This window comes from Cataglyphis hispanica, chromosome 2, assembly GCF_021464435.1.
Source record: "Cataglyphis hispanica isolate Lineage 1 chromosome 2, ULB_Chis1_1.0, whole genome shotgun sequence".
Lineage (NCBI taxonomy): Eukaryota > Metazoa > Arthropoda > Insecta > Hymenoptera > Formicidae > Cataglyphis > Cataglyphis hispanica.
This window is the reverse complement of record NC_065955.1, coordinates 5,218,896-5,233,391: the sequence shown is the minus strand read 5'-3', so window position 1 is coordinate 5,233,391 and position 14,496 is coordinate 5,218,896. Positions and strand designations below refer to the sequence as shown.

The window sequence follows — 14,496 nt, the reverse complement described above, 5'->3', positions numbered from 1 at the left end:
ATATATATATATATATATATATATATATATATATATATATATATATATTCTTTGATAATACAGAAAATGAGAATAGGTATTGTGAAAATCTTTCTGAATCTTTTAAACTGTGTTGATCAGTATAATGAGAACGGACCATATGATCATCGATCATTAAACTATACATAAATACCTGATAACTCAAAACTGAGTACTCAAAGTTTCTAATTGCTATTTTATTAATCGTACAGCAATTTTTGTAAAAGGCACAAGATATTTCTTTCAAGATACCTATAAATCTTCAATATAAATCAAAGTAGGAATCATCAATTTATAAATATAAATAAAATTACGATCATAATATGCATTTCACAGTGAGAATATTGAAATGTTAATGTGTATGATACTGAACAATGCGCTGAAAAATATATATAAAAAAATATTTGTTTAACATGCAAAAAGAAAATATGTGACTGTCTTATATTAAATAATATAATCTCATTTACACATAAATATTGCTTATATGATTTCAAATTCGCGATTGTGAAATGTAATCTAGAATCTTTTTGAAGAACAGTATATTTTGCATTCGTCTCTGTGTACCTGTAATTCATAATTCTTTGTAACATATTGTATGTAAGAAGTTTACGCACTTTATATACACTTGTACATTTGAAATTTCTTGCAAAGTATCCTCTTTAAGCTCAACTTTACAAACAGATAAATTTCCTTAAAAAAATATAATTTATAATACTTGCAAGAAATATCATGTAAAGAAATGTGATGATCTTATAAAAGAATTCTTTATTGTATAATATTTCCTTAGTTTGATGAAAAATTAAAAAAAAAAATATCTTTGAATATTTTTATTACTTATCACTGAAATGTATATTATCTCTGCAACTTCAAAAAATTAAATAATATTCTATTGAAAGAAAATTAAATGATATTCTATTGAAAGAAAAATAGTGGATTGTTGAAAAAATAGTCTTTTAATTATTTGCATTTATAGCATTTTTTTTATCTAGGGAATAGTAGCTATGAAATTACTAAATTATATTCAAATACATCTCAAGAATCTTAAATTTTTTTTTTAAAGTTATAGAATTTAGATAACTTTTAATTATCATAGCATTCATTTCTAATTTTTGTCCAATTATAGTCGCAAAATCAGATAAAAGCGATCTAAAAAAAAGCATCAAGATTAATATAAATGGGAATGTATCAAAAATACAGTATTCACTATCACATACATATTAAAATTGATATGAAAAACAGAAGAGATAATATGTAAATATCATCAAGCGTATCTATATATATATGTATAGATATATATACACGCGTATATACGTGTGTACACACATACACACACATATATTGTACATCACCATAGTACATCTCTGTTTTGATGAAGTAATATATCGCTTTGTAGATAATGAAAAGAAGTTTAATTTATTATACATAAATTATTGTAAAATGTGGAAAAAATATATATATATATATAACTATAAAATCTGTTAGAATTATATAAATAAAAAAATTGTGTCAAAATTTTTTCACTACTTTTTGATGTGTATGAATCTACATAAATATTATTCATCCATGTATGTTTCAACAATTCTAATAATCTATATCTTTTATATATAATTAACATTTTATACCATTTTAATTCTACAAAGAATAAAGGCATTTTGTAACTTGAATAGTGCATTGTTGCCTTGAAAAATTTTAGACCAATATTTATGTTGTTCACTTGTATCATTTTTAAGACCCCAATACTTTATTACAGTTCTTCTTAAATATAATGTGTCTTATATTTACTCTTATATTTTTAATATATACGTTTATTTAACAATAGATATCCTTTTTTGGATGTATATAATAATTTCGTTTAAATTTTTATAATACTTGTTTGATCGAGCAACATTTGAATCCTGGAAGGTAACATTATATATTATATGCTAGATTTAAATTATATATAGAAATCATATTTTAATAATTAATGCTAACATACCAGCAGATTATTTATGTCAATTGTTGCATCAGGTGTTATTGGTGCAATTTTTGAATTCCAAATACTAAGACATTTCAACCATGCAATATCTCCATTATAATCGGCAATATCTTTGTATAATTTCACGCAGCACATCTATTAATGAGGAAATAGTCAAAGACATTTATAACAAGTATGCAAGAGTTTATATATTTCTTTTGGTCTCAATATTACCTGTAACATAGAATTTTGTCGAGCACTAAGATACAATTGTGTATTACTTAATATTTGCCATAATTCCCGCTCACAAAGTTTTAGGAGCCGGGCGATTAACCCCAATGTAGATAATAATTCATATTGTAATTTATAGGTTTGCGTAAACTTATAAATATTCAAAGAACTTTTATCAATGCTTTCTGTGGAAGATTCGGTCAAAAATTTAAATACGCATGGTAATACCTGCCTGCAATTAAAAAATCAATTATGATAATCATTACTTGGTGTACGTTAATTCTGTTTTAGTAGCACATTATTCTGCGAAATACATAAAAAATATTTTACCGTAGAGTTCTGTTTCTGATAAAGTCATTTGATATATCGGCAAGTACATGCAAAAGTTGCCACGAACGATTAATCACAAGAACGTTTTTATCGTTAAATCTATCGATTAGCGGATGCCATAGTTGATGCACAATAGGTAATAGTTCATTCTCCCATTTCACTAACATTGGTAGACCTTCTTGAAGCGTTTGCATTGCCATTAATGATATGTGTATATCTTTCAAAGGTAAAAAATGTAAACAGCGTTTCATAACTTCTAGGATTATCTTTATGTGGATTGGTAATTTTTTGTCTTTTTCATCTAGAATACATAAAATAAGTAATATATTTACACAATATTTATAAAACTTATAGATATATAAATTATTCTATACCTTCTGCATTCAGATTAGAGTAATCTTCATTTGTCTCTTCTGTTAGTTCTTCAAAATTTGGAACATTTGCATTTGATTTTGTCTCTTCAATATTATCTTCGAAATTTTCATCAATCTTCTTTGCTTTATAGTATTCTAGCAAAGAAAGGATAATTGTCTCCGAAAGGTTATTTGTAGTTTGTGTGTCTTCTTTCTTTATTATTTCTTTTGTGTCCTCCCAACTTATTAATATTTTCACACACGCGATAAACGTATGAAATATTTTTAAGAAGGAATAAGTATCTTTTTGATGATAAGGCATACTTAATTGCCTAAGTACATCCTCCACAATTCCCTTTAAATGTGGTAAGAAGTCTAATTTGCTATATTTCATAACAACTTCTATAACATCGAGTACGCCAGGATTACGAGCTACTTGGCGTAATTTCATTAAAATGTGATAAGAAAAATAATCTACATTCGCACGTAACAGATCGCCAATCGTCTTATGTTGTTGCGTCTCCGCGATACTTTCGAGAGTACGCACTCCGATATAACTGATCAAACCATTTCCACTACCTAAAAAAATTACATTCATATATCCATAATTTTTTATGTGTAAAAAATACTCTTACGTTATCTCACAGAGTCAATGGCACACATGCACACATACCTGCTCTTTCAATAATTATGTACAAAGTTTTCAAAAGATATCTGTCATAGTCATATTGTAAATTTTGTGCTATATAGCCTAATCCTTCCATCAAAAGACAGCACTGTACTATATTACTCTGTGCCTGCACCAAAGGAGTATCTTTAGATACTTCTATGGGCAAGTACCATACTTCCTGCATTGTATAAAAGTCCACAATTTCCTTGTATAAATGTGAAACAGATGGATCTTGAACAGAAACTGGAACAATGAAAATTGAAATTTTAAAAAAGCTGATCTTAATATTTCGTTTTATCTTTCAAATACATTATTTATATTGTCTGTTTCACCTAAGCTCCAGTTAAGTAGCAAAGTCAATTCTTTCCTGTGTTGTGATGCATCCGACATAAGTTCAAGAATAGTATCGACTAATATCCTAAAATCCCCAAATTCTCCAAGCAACTTGCATATTGTGATAAGTTTCTCTCTACATGAATTGTTTTTGATAAATTTAAATTGTTTCCATGAATCCGATCCGTAGAAATACGCGGGATCATCTAAATCTTTCATATTTGTTGTTAGTAAAGGAGATACATCATTGCAATCTAACGCCATAATATATACAAGGGCTAAAAGTAATCTTCGTATATGAGCCTGTGATCTCATAATATGAGGTAATCTTTGTTTTCCAAACAGCTTTAGATAACCAGCAAATTGATTCAAAGATGCTAATTGTTCATTATCATCTGAAAAATATAGATACATACTTTAATTAATATATATTGATATATATTTTGATTTTTCATTTATGTTCAAAAATTATATATATATATATATATATATATATATATACAAAAAATTTTACCTGTCCGTCTGACAAATGTGGGCAATCTTGTAAGTAAACTATAAAACTTATCTTCCAATAAATCAATTAGTGGTCTCATATTGTGATTTTGCATACAGTTTTCACTTAAACTGTATAGCACATTATGTGCTTTTTCACTAACTTCTATGGATTCATCTTCAGATAAGGAAATCAAATAATCCGTTAATGCCATAATATTTGGTTTCATGTTTCTATAAAATATTAAAATTTATTTATTTATGTTATATATTACTAGATGTAAAGAAAAAAAGAAAGAGAGAGAGAAGATAAAAGAAAATGTTTTACCTAGAACAATTTTCAAGTATAAGATTGATACTTTCTACCAGTTCTCTTCTAACTTTATAATGTGAATGACTCTTGATCTTGTCCACAAGCTGTATACAAGCACCAAGCTTAATAGCTGCAGCTTCAAACCATTCCTTATTTCTTGTAGCTCCCTTTAGATTGTGTTTTATATCACATTTTCCATTATATGTTGTAGTGTGCGATGCCTCGCTAAGGAGATTGTGATCTTTTTTCATAAGTGTTTCTATAGATAATGCAATGTCTTCTTCCTCTTTATCATGCATTACAAGAGATATGACTCTTCCCCATGCTCGAACTGCCATCTGTAATATTCAATTAATGTACAGATTAATATCTGTTGCTCAAATAATTTGTTCCTATTAAAGAGCATATAAATAACTATATATATATATATATATATGAAAATATTATATATTACCATTGTAACCTTATGATTTTGAACTTCACTTCCCATTGCTATTTCCTGTAGTCCACTAACAATACCAGGTAAAAATGCCATAATGGTATCTGCTACTTTTTCTTGTATAATGATATCAGATTTGTCTATTTTGTCATCGACATGACATAGAACCATTACTGCATCTATTCCTGCTAGTCTAATAGATACATCAGTTTTAATTATATTCAATATATTAGTTTATAAAATCAATACATATAAATATATATATTTTTTAAAGTAATATTATTTATATTGAGATTATATATATTAAAACTAAATGTATAAATGTTATACATGCATAACGTTTATTTTAAATGCTTACTTTACAATAGATGATTTTTCCATTCTTGCAATTGTTAAGCATAATAATATTCCTTGACCAAGTTTCAATATATTCTCTTTAGTATAAAGCAACTCAATAACATCGCTAAAGCTTTGGTGAATGAGGTCTTTGATACATAAAGTTACTGCTTCTTTAAGTTCCTCATGAAACATAATTACTGTGTAAAATTCAAATAAATAATTAAAAAAACAAACATTTTAAATTGATGTAATCTATATAATATACATACCATGATTTGGCTGACTTTTATCAAAAATTTGAAGTAACAAAGAGTCATAAATATCATAAAAGTGCTTTAATTTTGTAATTCTAGTCTTCTGTATTATAACTCTCATAGTCTTCACCAATTGCTCTTTTACATTCATACTATGCAAGATAAATACTTATAAAACTTAAAGAAATAAATGATTATAATAAAAAATATATAAATTGTGTTGTCAAATCATTTATATTTTTATTATATGCAACCACATTTTCTCTATTGTATATAATATGAATTACAAATTTATTACCTCAAGCTGTTGTTTCGTAGAGAAGTAATAATGGGAAACAAACAATACTCTGACAAGTTCTGGACAACTTCATTGGAGATATTATTGGCCACTGTCGCAATTCTATATGCATGTTCCTTAGTAGGATTTTTTATGAGATTATCGCAGCACGATTTCAGCTCCAGGAAAGTTTGTATGTCAGATTTTTCCATTTTGTGATACCAAAATTACTCAGAATATGTATAGCATATACTATCATTTATTTTTAACCATATATGTTGATACATTAGAATTAATACTCGCATTATGTGTGGAGTTTACAATATAACATAGTATTACATTTTCCAATTAATTAATAACATTTAATTATTTTTAAATAACGAGCTAAAAGACAATCGATAAACATTTTGTACATTATACTACAGTATAAAATTTACGTCAGTTATCAGTTACATATATAACTACTTATAATTTCAAAATTGTGCCAACAACAACAACAGTATTGTTCAAATTCGGGGTTCGAGATTCGGAATAAGTTTTTTGCGCGGAAAACTCAAGATCATCCCTCATCGGTGTATTCTTGATCGATCATAATTGTTGGCAATGCTATTTATTTTGATTGGTCAATCAATCCCTATTTTATTTTATGAGTTAGATTTTTGAACGCAACTCTGTACGTAAGGAAAATTAAGGTTATATTCTATGTTTATGCGTGTTTTTTAAATTCGCCGGTATCTATATCGTAAAAAAGCAATATTGAAATATTTTTATATTTTAATATTTTATATTTTAGATGTCTTAATATTACATGATAATCATATTACCAGTAGCGGAATTTGAAAAATGCCGATTTCTGCACTAGATGTAAAAACAGCAAAGCTAATTACCACGACGCAGATAATAACCTCTGTATATGCTGTGGTCAAAGAATTGATGGAAAATGCATTTGATGCCAATGCTGACAATGTTGAAATCAATCTTGTATGTGTAGTTAAATCTTGCATATTTTTATGCATATGTATGCATAAAATATATATTTTAATAAAGAGAAAATCATTATTCGCACGGTTTTTCTTTGCTTTTTTAGATAGATAATGGTACATCTTTAATAGAAGTGAAGGATAATGGTCATGGCATATCTAAACTAGATGCGCCATATATAGGATTATCTTCTTACACATCTAAAATATCAAATTTTGAAGATTTAGGTAATATATACTTGTATATTTATTTTATAATTTATTTAAGTATCTTTCTATAATATTTATTTTTTAAACCATAAAAAAGAGAAATTACATGTGACATAGTCATAAAAATAAATTCTTATGTTTTTATCATTATTTCCAGATACATTACAAACATTTGGATTTAGAGGAGAAGCACTGAATGCATTATGCGCAGTAGCAGAAGTTATCGTTGTAACGAAAACAGAAGAAGATGTTGTTGGGACCTCGTATATAATGAATCATACTGGACAAATTGTAAAACATGAATCTTGTCACAGAAGTACTGGTAAAAGTATTTTTTTAATTATTTTTATATATGTATGATAATATACATATATTAATCTCATAATCATGTTATGATATATTATATACATATATATATATATATATATATATATATATATATATATGTATATATATGTATGTATTTTAATTTTAGGAACTACTGTACAAGTGAAAAATTTATTTAAACAAATGCCTGTAAGGAGACAAATAATCACCAATACAAAGAAAGCTAATCAAGTTATTAAATTATTGGAGACACTAATACATTGCTTTGGAATATGTAAACCAAATATACGAATTCAATTTAGGGTAAACAACAATCTTGTATTTACAAAACCAAGTCTTAATAACATTAAAGAAGCTGCAAATCTTATACTTGGTAGAAAAATTATGTCCAATATGGAATGGGTTGAGCCTAAGGATACAGAAGTAAGTATACTCTTGAAATAATTTAAAAAAAAAAAACTTGATATACATTTGTTTTTTATCTGTCTATAATTAGCAGCATTGATATAATTTACATTTTTGTAACTTTTTAGTTTGTTCTGCAATTAATGTTACCTTCAAAAAAGATACAAGATATATCGAAAGTTTCTCATCCTGATTTACACTATATTTTTGTAAATAACAGACCTATTAAGCATAAAACTCTTGAAAAGGTACGTTCTATCTATAGAAACATTATTACATGATATTCAAAATCAGATGTTTAAATCAAATAAAAAATGGAATTTCTGTTTTGCATAACAAAAATATATTTGTACATGCACATATTGTGCCTACATATTAATTTTATTTATAATTAAAAAAATATATATATACATATATATATATATATATATATATATATATATATATATATATATATATATATATAATTTTTAGTCAATACTTAATAAAAATTTATATTTTTAAATGTATATAGCTAATAAACAATGTAATATTAGAATATTTTAAACAAGAGTCATATAGAAAAAAAATGATATTTCTTATATACATTATTTTGAAACCAATGGATATTGATGTTAATCTGGAACCAAATAAAGATACAGTCCTTTTTAAAGATCAGGTAAGATTATAGATAAGCAATATTACAGTTAATATTAAATAAGAATGTTTATATTTTTATAAAACGTTATTATGAGATAATATTTATATAAATCTCTAAAATACATTTTCAAATAAATGTTATTTTCAAAGCTTTAACTTTATAGATATGCTTACAAAATATCATATACATCAATATAATTGATATTTGTAGAATAAAGTTTTTGATACTGTAGATAAGTATATAAAAAAATATTATGGACTAAAATCTGTGGAGATTGTTGAACAAAACGTATCTAATGACACATCCACCTGTTATGAAGATTATACACTTGATACAAGTCAAGATATTATCGATAGTGAATGGCCTATATGTAAAAAACGAAAAATAGATATTCAAGAAGATATTATCAAAGAAAAGCCAATGCTGCATAATAATGGATATGAAAAATCTTTGCATAAACAAAATATCGATTTGATTCAAGATGAACAGCAATACAGAGATGCATTAGCTCATATACAATCGCCGAATTTAAGCGATTCTGATTCTAATGATGTCTTTCCTATTGTAACTTTACCTGATAAAATGTTAGCATATATATTTATATAATAAATAATAATATAATTAATTTAATATAATAAATATAATAAATTTATACATTAAGTATATATATACATAAAAGTAAAATTTATAAAGTTATTTATAAATTATTAACTAAAATTATTAAATTATTAATAAGTTATTAAAATTTTTGATCTTTAATAGTGTTAATTGATTAGTATTTTAATATTGATAGTATCCAAGAACATTGAGTAATACTATATAAATATTACTAATGTAAATTTTACAGGACAAAAGAACATGAAACTTTGAGTCAGTTACCTGTCATAGATCTTGGTGAAGATTTTGACTTTTTAAAAGAAATTGGAAGTAATACATCTACAAATGAAAATGAAAATAAATTAAATGAAAATGAAGAGAACAAGCAAGTTTCATTAGAAACATGGAGTAAAGGTCATATCGTTGGTCTTAAGGTAAAATTTGTTTACAACTTTAAAATGCTCACTAATTTTCTTTAATTTATATACACATATATGTGCATATTTATAGTTTTGTGAGAATTATCTTACATTTAATACTATTGTATTAAATTTAATAGGGAGGTATAGATATACAATCTGATATTGTTGTTGAAAGACAATTCAATGATAACTTAGACAACCAGATTAATGAGATGGAGAATTGTAAATTAGATAAAATGGAATCAGATAGAATGGAATTAGATAAAACACATGTTGATAATAAAAATCTTAAATTTATAAAACATGTTAGATCGCAAAGTACGTATAATATATATACATATCACTAAAATTATTCTTTTGTATGTTTATGTTACTTACATAATTTTATTGTTATATAAAACTATATAAGAGCAAAATACATTACATAAAAGATTGAGAATTATGATGTCAATAATTATTTTGTATTTAGTTGCAAAAGAAAATCCTACCTTAACTGCAGCCCAAACAGCAAAAAAAATTACCGAATTCTGGAAACAACTATCATCCCATGAGCGTGGTTATTATCGAGATATTGCACATAAAGAAGAAACAGAACGACAGGCTAAAAAAACTGAAGAAAGAGATGAAGTGAATAAAATGAGCACAGAGGGAAATAAAAGTAGGCTGTTACAGCTATTTGAAAAAATGAAGAATACAAAAAACGAAAAGAAAGAAAAATTAAACATGAGGACGATAGTACCTTGGACTATTGATAGAAATAAAATAATTACAAGGTTGAACTTTAATCAATGTTGACAGATTATTTATCTTATATTTTTTCTTTGTTGATGCATTTCACTCAGCTCAATAATTATTTTACAGATTAAGTTTTGAAAGTGAACATATAATAGGTTGCTTGGCACCTAATTTATGGATTGCTACAATTTGTGAACAAATATGGATCATAGATATTATTGGCTTGATCAAAGGTTTGAAAGTTCCTAATATTGATGCAGATAAGGTATTCTATATTTAATACATATATTTTTGGATTTTATATACAATATATGTAAAATATTAGTTTACATTAGTATTATTATCATTGTTATAGATTGATGCCAAGAGGATTGAATGTCTTCTTAAACAGTGGTTATCAGAACGAGATGATATGTCAGTGATGCATTCTATATACGAATTCACAAGAAAAATGTAAATATGATATAAAATATGTTCTTTTTTTAAGAGTGTAAATATATTCAACATTTTTATAAGATGTTTTGTTGACATATTTTATGAACATATGTTTACTATGTAAACTTTGAATTAAAGTTGAATTGACAAAAATATAACTACTATATAATATTCAACTATAATAAAATAATTTTATTATTATTACAAACAAAATGTACAAATAATAAATGAAAATTGTAATTCTCAAAAATAAACACATCTGTAAGCCGAAATTAACTAAGCGTTTATAAACGATTATTTGCTCGTATTTTTTTTTATCCGATCCTATTTTCTCACAACTGTTATTTAATAACTCTATTGCGAATTATGATAATTGTATAATTTTTCATTGATTACATTTACTCTCTAATTATTAGTATATTAATAAATAAATAAATATATTAATAAATTAAAACAATTAAATTTTGTGTTTAAATTTAATAAGTTCAAATTTTCAATTTTTTATAAATTTTTGTCCGACTTACAAAAAGCTTTTTAAATTATGCCGCTAAAATCGCTAATCATCAGTAGTTTATCCACTTGCCGCTAGTATCGCTCTTGTCTAAATTTCTACCGCCATCTTTCCTGATCTTTCCAAGTTGAGCGTTGAGCGGTTGAGCCTCTTCCAACTGCTTCCAACTTCCTCTTCCTCTATTTTGCACAGTCCTTTGGAGGTGGCTGTGTTTCGTGCAATTTTCAGATCGTCTTGACATAATGGTGAGCGAACTCTTTTTCTTAATATACAGTTTATTTGATTAATTAAACTTCAATGAATGCGGATTATTCGTTGAAAATCAATGAGAAAGCAAGATGTCTTTTTTCCGGAGAGATTCATTAGTAGCCACATGGTCGAAAAATACTCTGAAGAAATTCACATATTTTTTTCATATTTTAGCACTGAAATAATATATCTTGCTTATAGATGATTTTGAATAACTATCTTTATTATCTTAATTAGTTATGAGTATAATTTTAAATTATATTAAATTTAATTTCTTATGTATACTTTTTCTTTGGCTGTTTGGGCTCCATAAAGTTTTGTCCATGTACTAGTTAATGTATACTGCTTATTGGCAGTGAAAGCAGTATTTAGAGAAAATAATATCCCGTTATGTATTATCTTGGGTACCTCGGATTTGCTAAACTCGTGCTCATTTACTCCAAGCACCTGAGGAAGTGTATCTGATATATATTGCTAAAACATGATGACACACCTAGCTCGCTTTGATGTTTCACTGAAGAAAACACAATTGTTCCCTATGTATAGTCTGATTAGCAAAAATATCAGATAATACGCTTATGAAACAATATTGAGAGATCAACTGTTTGTCAAAAACCAATTACATAGGTGTTCAATTATATACATATATGCTTAAATTATTATTAATTATTATTAATAATTAATATAATTTAGAATAGTATAGAATAATTTTTTATTTAATAATTTAAAAACTTTACCTTCTGTTGACTTACCTGGAATTTTAAAATAAATTAATAAATAATTTCAGACTTTGTACTTATTTGATCTTGTTCTAATACTTGTATACTTGTATAGGGTTTTGTCAAAGTAGTCAAAAATAAGCAGTACTTCAAGCGTTATCAAGTTAAGTTCAAGAGGCGTCGTGAAGGAAAAACTGATTACTATGCTCGTAAGAGATTAACTATTCAAGACAAGAACAAGTACAATACACCTAAATATAGGTTAATTGTACGTCTCTCTAATAAGGATATTACATGCCAGGTAAATTGGATGATAATAAACACAAATTCAGTATAATTAAATATGAAATGTAGATGTGTTGGGACTAAGAAATACCTTTATTCTCGATTTTTGCTTTAATTACCTTTCACACTATATATATATATATATATATATATATATATATATATATATATATATATATATAAAGTGAAAATATACACGCAGTTATATCTGCACTTCACTAGTAACTTCTGTTTTGTGTATGCATGATTAAATGGTGAATGTTTAATAATGGAACAGCAGTGCAAAAAGTCCAGTTTATAAAAACTTAATTGGTTGAGAATAGAGGAATGTATTGGAATAGATATATTATTTCTATATATATATATAATTTATGTAAAAAATCGGTAATTAGCTAATAATTCATATATTCTTTTTCAAGGTTGCTTATTCAAGAATCGAAGGTGATAGGATTGTATGTGCTGCTTACAGCCATGAACTTCCTAAATATGGCGTTAAAGTTGGTCTCACCAACTATGCATCTGCTTATTGTACTGGTTTACTCTTGGCCAGAAGAGTAAGTCATATCTTTCCCTATTTTTTTTTTATCAATATTTATAATATCTATAGTATATACTGCTAACATGATGAAACACCTAGCTCACTTTGATGTTTCACTGAAGAAAACACAATTGTTCCCTATATGTATTCTGATTAGCAAAAATATACAATTGCATCAAAAAAAACAAGCATATGATTTTTTTAAATGGATTATGTTTTGTTCTCATAGCTCCTTAAGAAGTTGGGATTGGATACCTTGTATGCGGGTAACACAGAAGTAACAGGTGACGAATATACTGTTGAGGAATTGGACGATGGCCCAGGTGCCTTCAAATGTTATCTAGATACGGGACTAATGCGCACTACAACGGGCGCCCGAGTTTTCGGTGCTATGAAAGGCGCAGTTGATGGTGGTCTCGATATTCCTCACAAGTAATAAATAGATTCGTATATGTAATGTCACACATATGTAATAGGAATTAAATTTCTCTGACAACATTGACTTTCAAAATACTATGTAACTTTAGTTATTTAAGGACTTTTTTGTGATTTTGTTCTATAGCACCAAGAGATTTCCTGGATACGACGCAGAATCTAAGCAATTCAATGCAGAAGTGCATAGACAGCATATATTTGGTCAACATGTTGCGAATTATATGAAAACTCTGGAAGAAGAGGACGACGAAGCTTTCAAGAGACAGTTTTCACAATATATTAAGCACGGCATCTCTGCGAATGATGTAAGCATATTATAAGTAATTTTAAATACATATTTATATTCTTTTAATTACGTCCAACTTATAATTGTTGCTTAGATTAATTAAATCTATGTAGCGTCGCAGTTGGACAATAGCAATTTTCATTGGTTATTAAATGTGAATGCAGTAATGCATTTATCAAAATAGACCCATGTTACACTATTGTTAAATATGCATATAGATTAAGCATAAAATGATATGAAAAATGTATTGCTTTTGATAGATTGAGAACATATACATGAAAGCACATGAAGCAATCCGTGCTGATCCAGAACACAAGAAGATCACAAGAGAGAAGGAACCTGTTAAGAAGAGATGGAATCGCGCGAAATTATCTTTGTCTGAGAGGAAGAATCGCGTTGCTCAAAAGAAGGCTTCATTCCTCAAGACTTTAGAAGAAGCAGAGGTGTAACTATTCTTCTATCAGAATCATGTTTATGATGTATGCACAGACTTGTGTGCATGAATGAAGAATAAAGGAAACTCAATACATATATGATGAGTTTATAAATTGTAGTTATATATATATATATATATATATATATATATATATATATATATATATATATATATTATTTACACACTATATTTTTATTTTTTTTAAATAAATTATCAACGAATACAAGTTGATTATAATAAAAATTTTGACATAGAATCTAATTTTGTTGTCAATACTTGAATC

General features: G+C 26.4%; 3 protein-coding genes across 4 annotated transcripts; 2 read left to right on the top strand and 1 right to left on the bottom strand.

Moving 5' to 3' along the window:
* Positions 1 to 11: 11 nt before the first annotated feature.
* On the bottom strand, positions 12 to 6,215 carry LOC126858843 (TELO2-interacting protein 1 homolog). 2 transcript variants are annotated; one of them, XM_050609458.1, is made up of 13 exons: positions 6,025 to 6,215; positions 5,742 to 5,878; positions 5,492 to 5,669; positions 5,149 to 5,326; positions 4,710 to 5,032; positions 4,404 to 4,615; positions 3,889 to 4,284; positions 3,560 to 3,799; positions 2,908 to 3,465; positions 2,534 to 2,834; positions 2,207 to 2,435; positions 1,994 to 2,128; positions 12 to 1,913 (listed from the first exon to the last, which is right to left on the bottom strand). In XM_050609458.1, exons 1-13 carry the CDS (start codon positions 6,213 to 6,215, stop codon positions 1,824 to 1,826), a joined length of 3,168 nt encoding a protein of 1,055 aa, XP_050465415.1. In that variant the 3' UTR covers positions 12 to 1,823. The 2 variants fall into 2 exon arrangements, with proteins under 2 accessions (XP_050465415.1, XP_050465416.1); XM_050609459.1 differs by having other exon boundaries at positions 5,492 to 5,642.
* A 367-nt stretch (positions 6,216 to 6,582) lies between these two features.
* LOC126858845 (PMS1 protein homolog 1-like) lies at positions 6,583 to 11,030 on the top strand. Its single transcript, XM_050609462.1, has 13 exons — positions 6,583 to 6,695; positions 6,797 to 6,984; positions 7,091 to 7,211; positions 7,351 to 7,515; positions 7,669 to 7,943; positions 8,054 to 8,173; positions 8,440 to 8,583; positions 8,776 to 9,149; positions 9,413 to 9,596; positions 9,722 to 9,902; positions 10,054 to 10,357; positions 10,446 to 10,584; positions 10,675 to 11,030. The coding sequence occupies exons 2-13, from the start codon at positions 6,847 to 6,849 to the stop codon at positions 10,774 to 10,776; spliced, it is 2,247 nt and encodes a 748-aa protein (XP_050465419.1). The 5' UTR covers positions 6,583 to 6,695; positions 6,797 to 6,846; the 3' UTR covers positions 10,777 to 11,030.
* Positions 11,031 to 11,355: 325 nt separating this feature from the next.
* On the top strand, positions 11,356 to 14,308 carry LOC126858855 (60S ribosomal protein L5). Its single transcript, XM_050609481.1, has 6 exons — positions 11,356 to 11,510; positions 12,349 to 12,534; positions 12,938 to 13,072; positions 13,286 to 13,488; positions 13,619 to 13,796; positions 14,038 to 14,308. The coding sequence occupies exons 1-6, from the start codon at positions 11,508 to 11,510 to the stop codon at positions 14,224 to 14,226; spliced, it is 894 nt and encodes a 297-aa protein (XP_050465438.1). The 5' UTR covers positions 11,356 to 11,507; the 3' UTR covers positions 14,227 to 14,308.
* Positions 14,309 to 14,496: the final 188 nt, after the last annotated feature.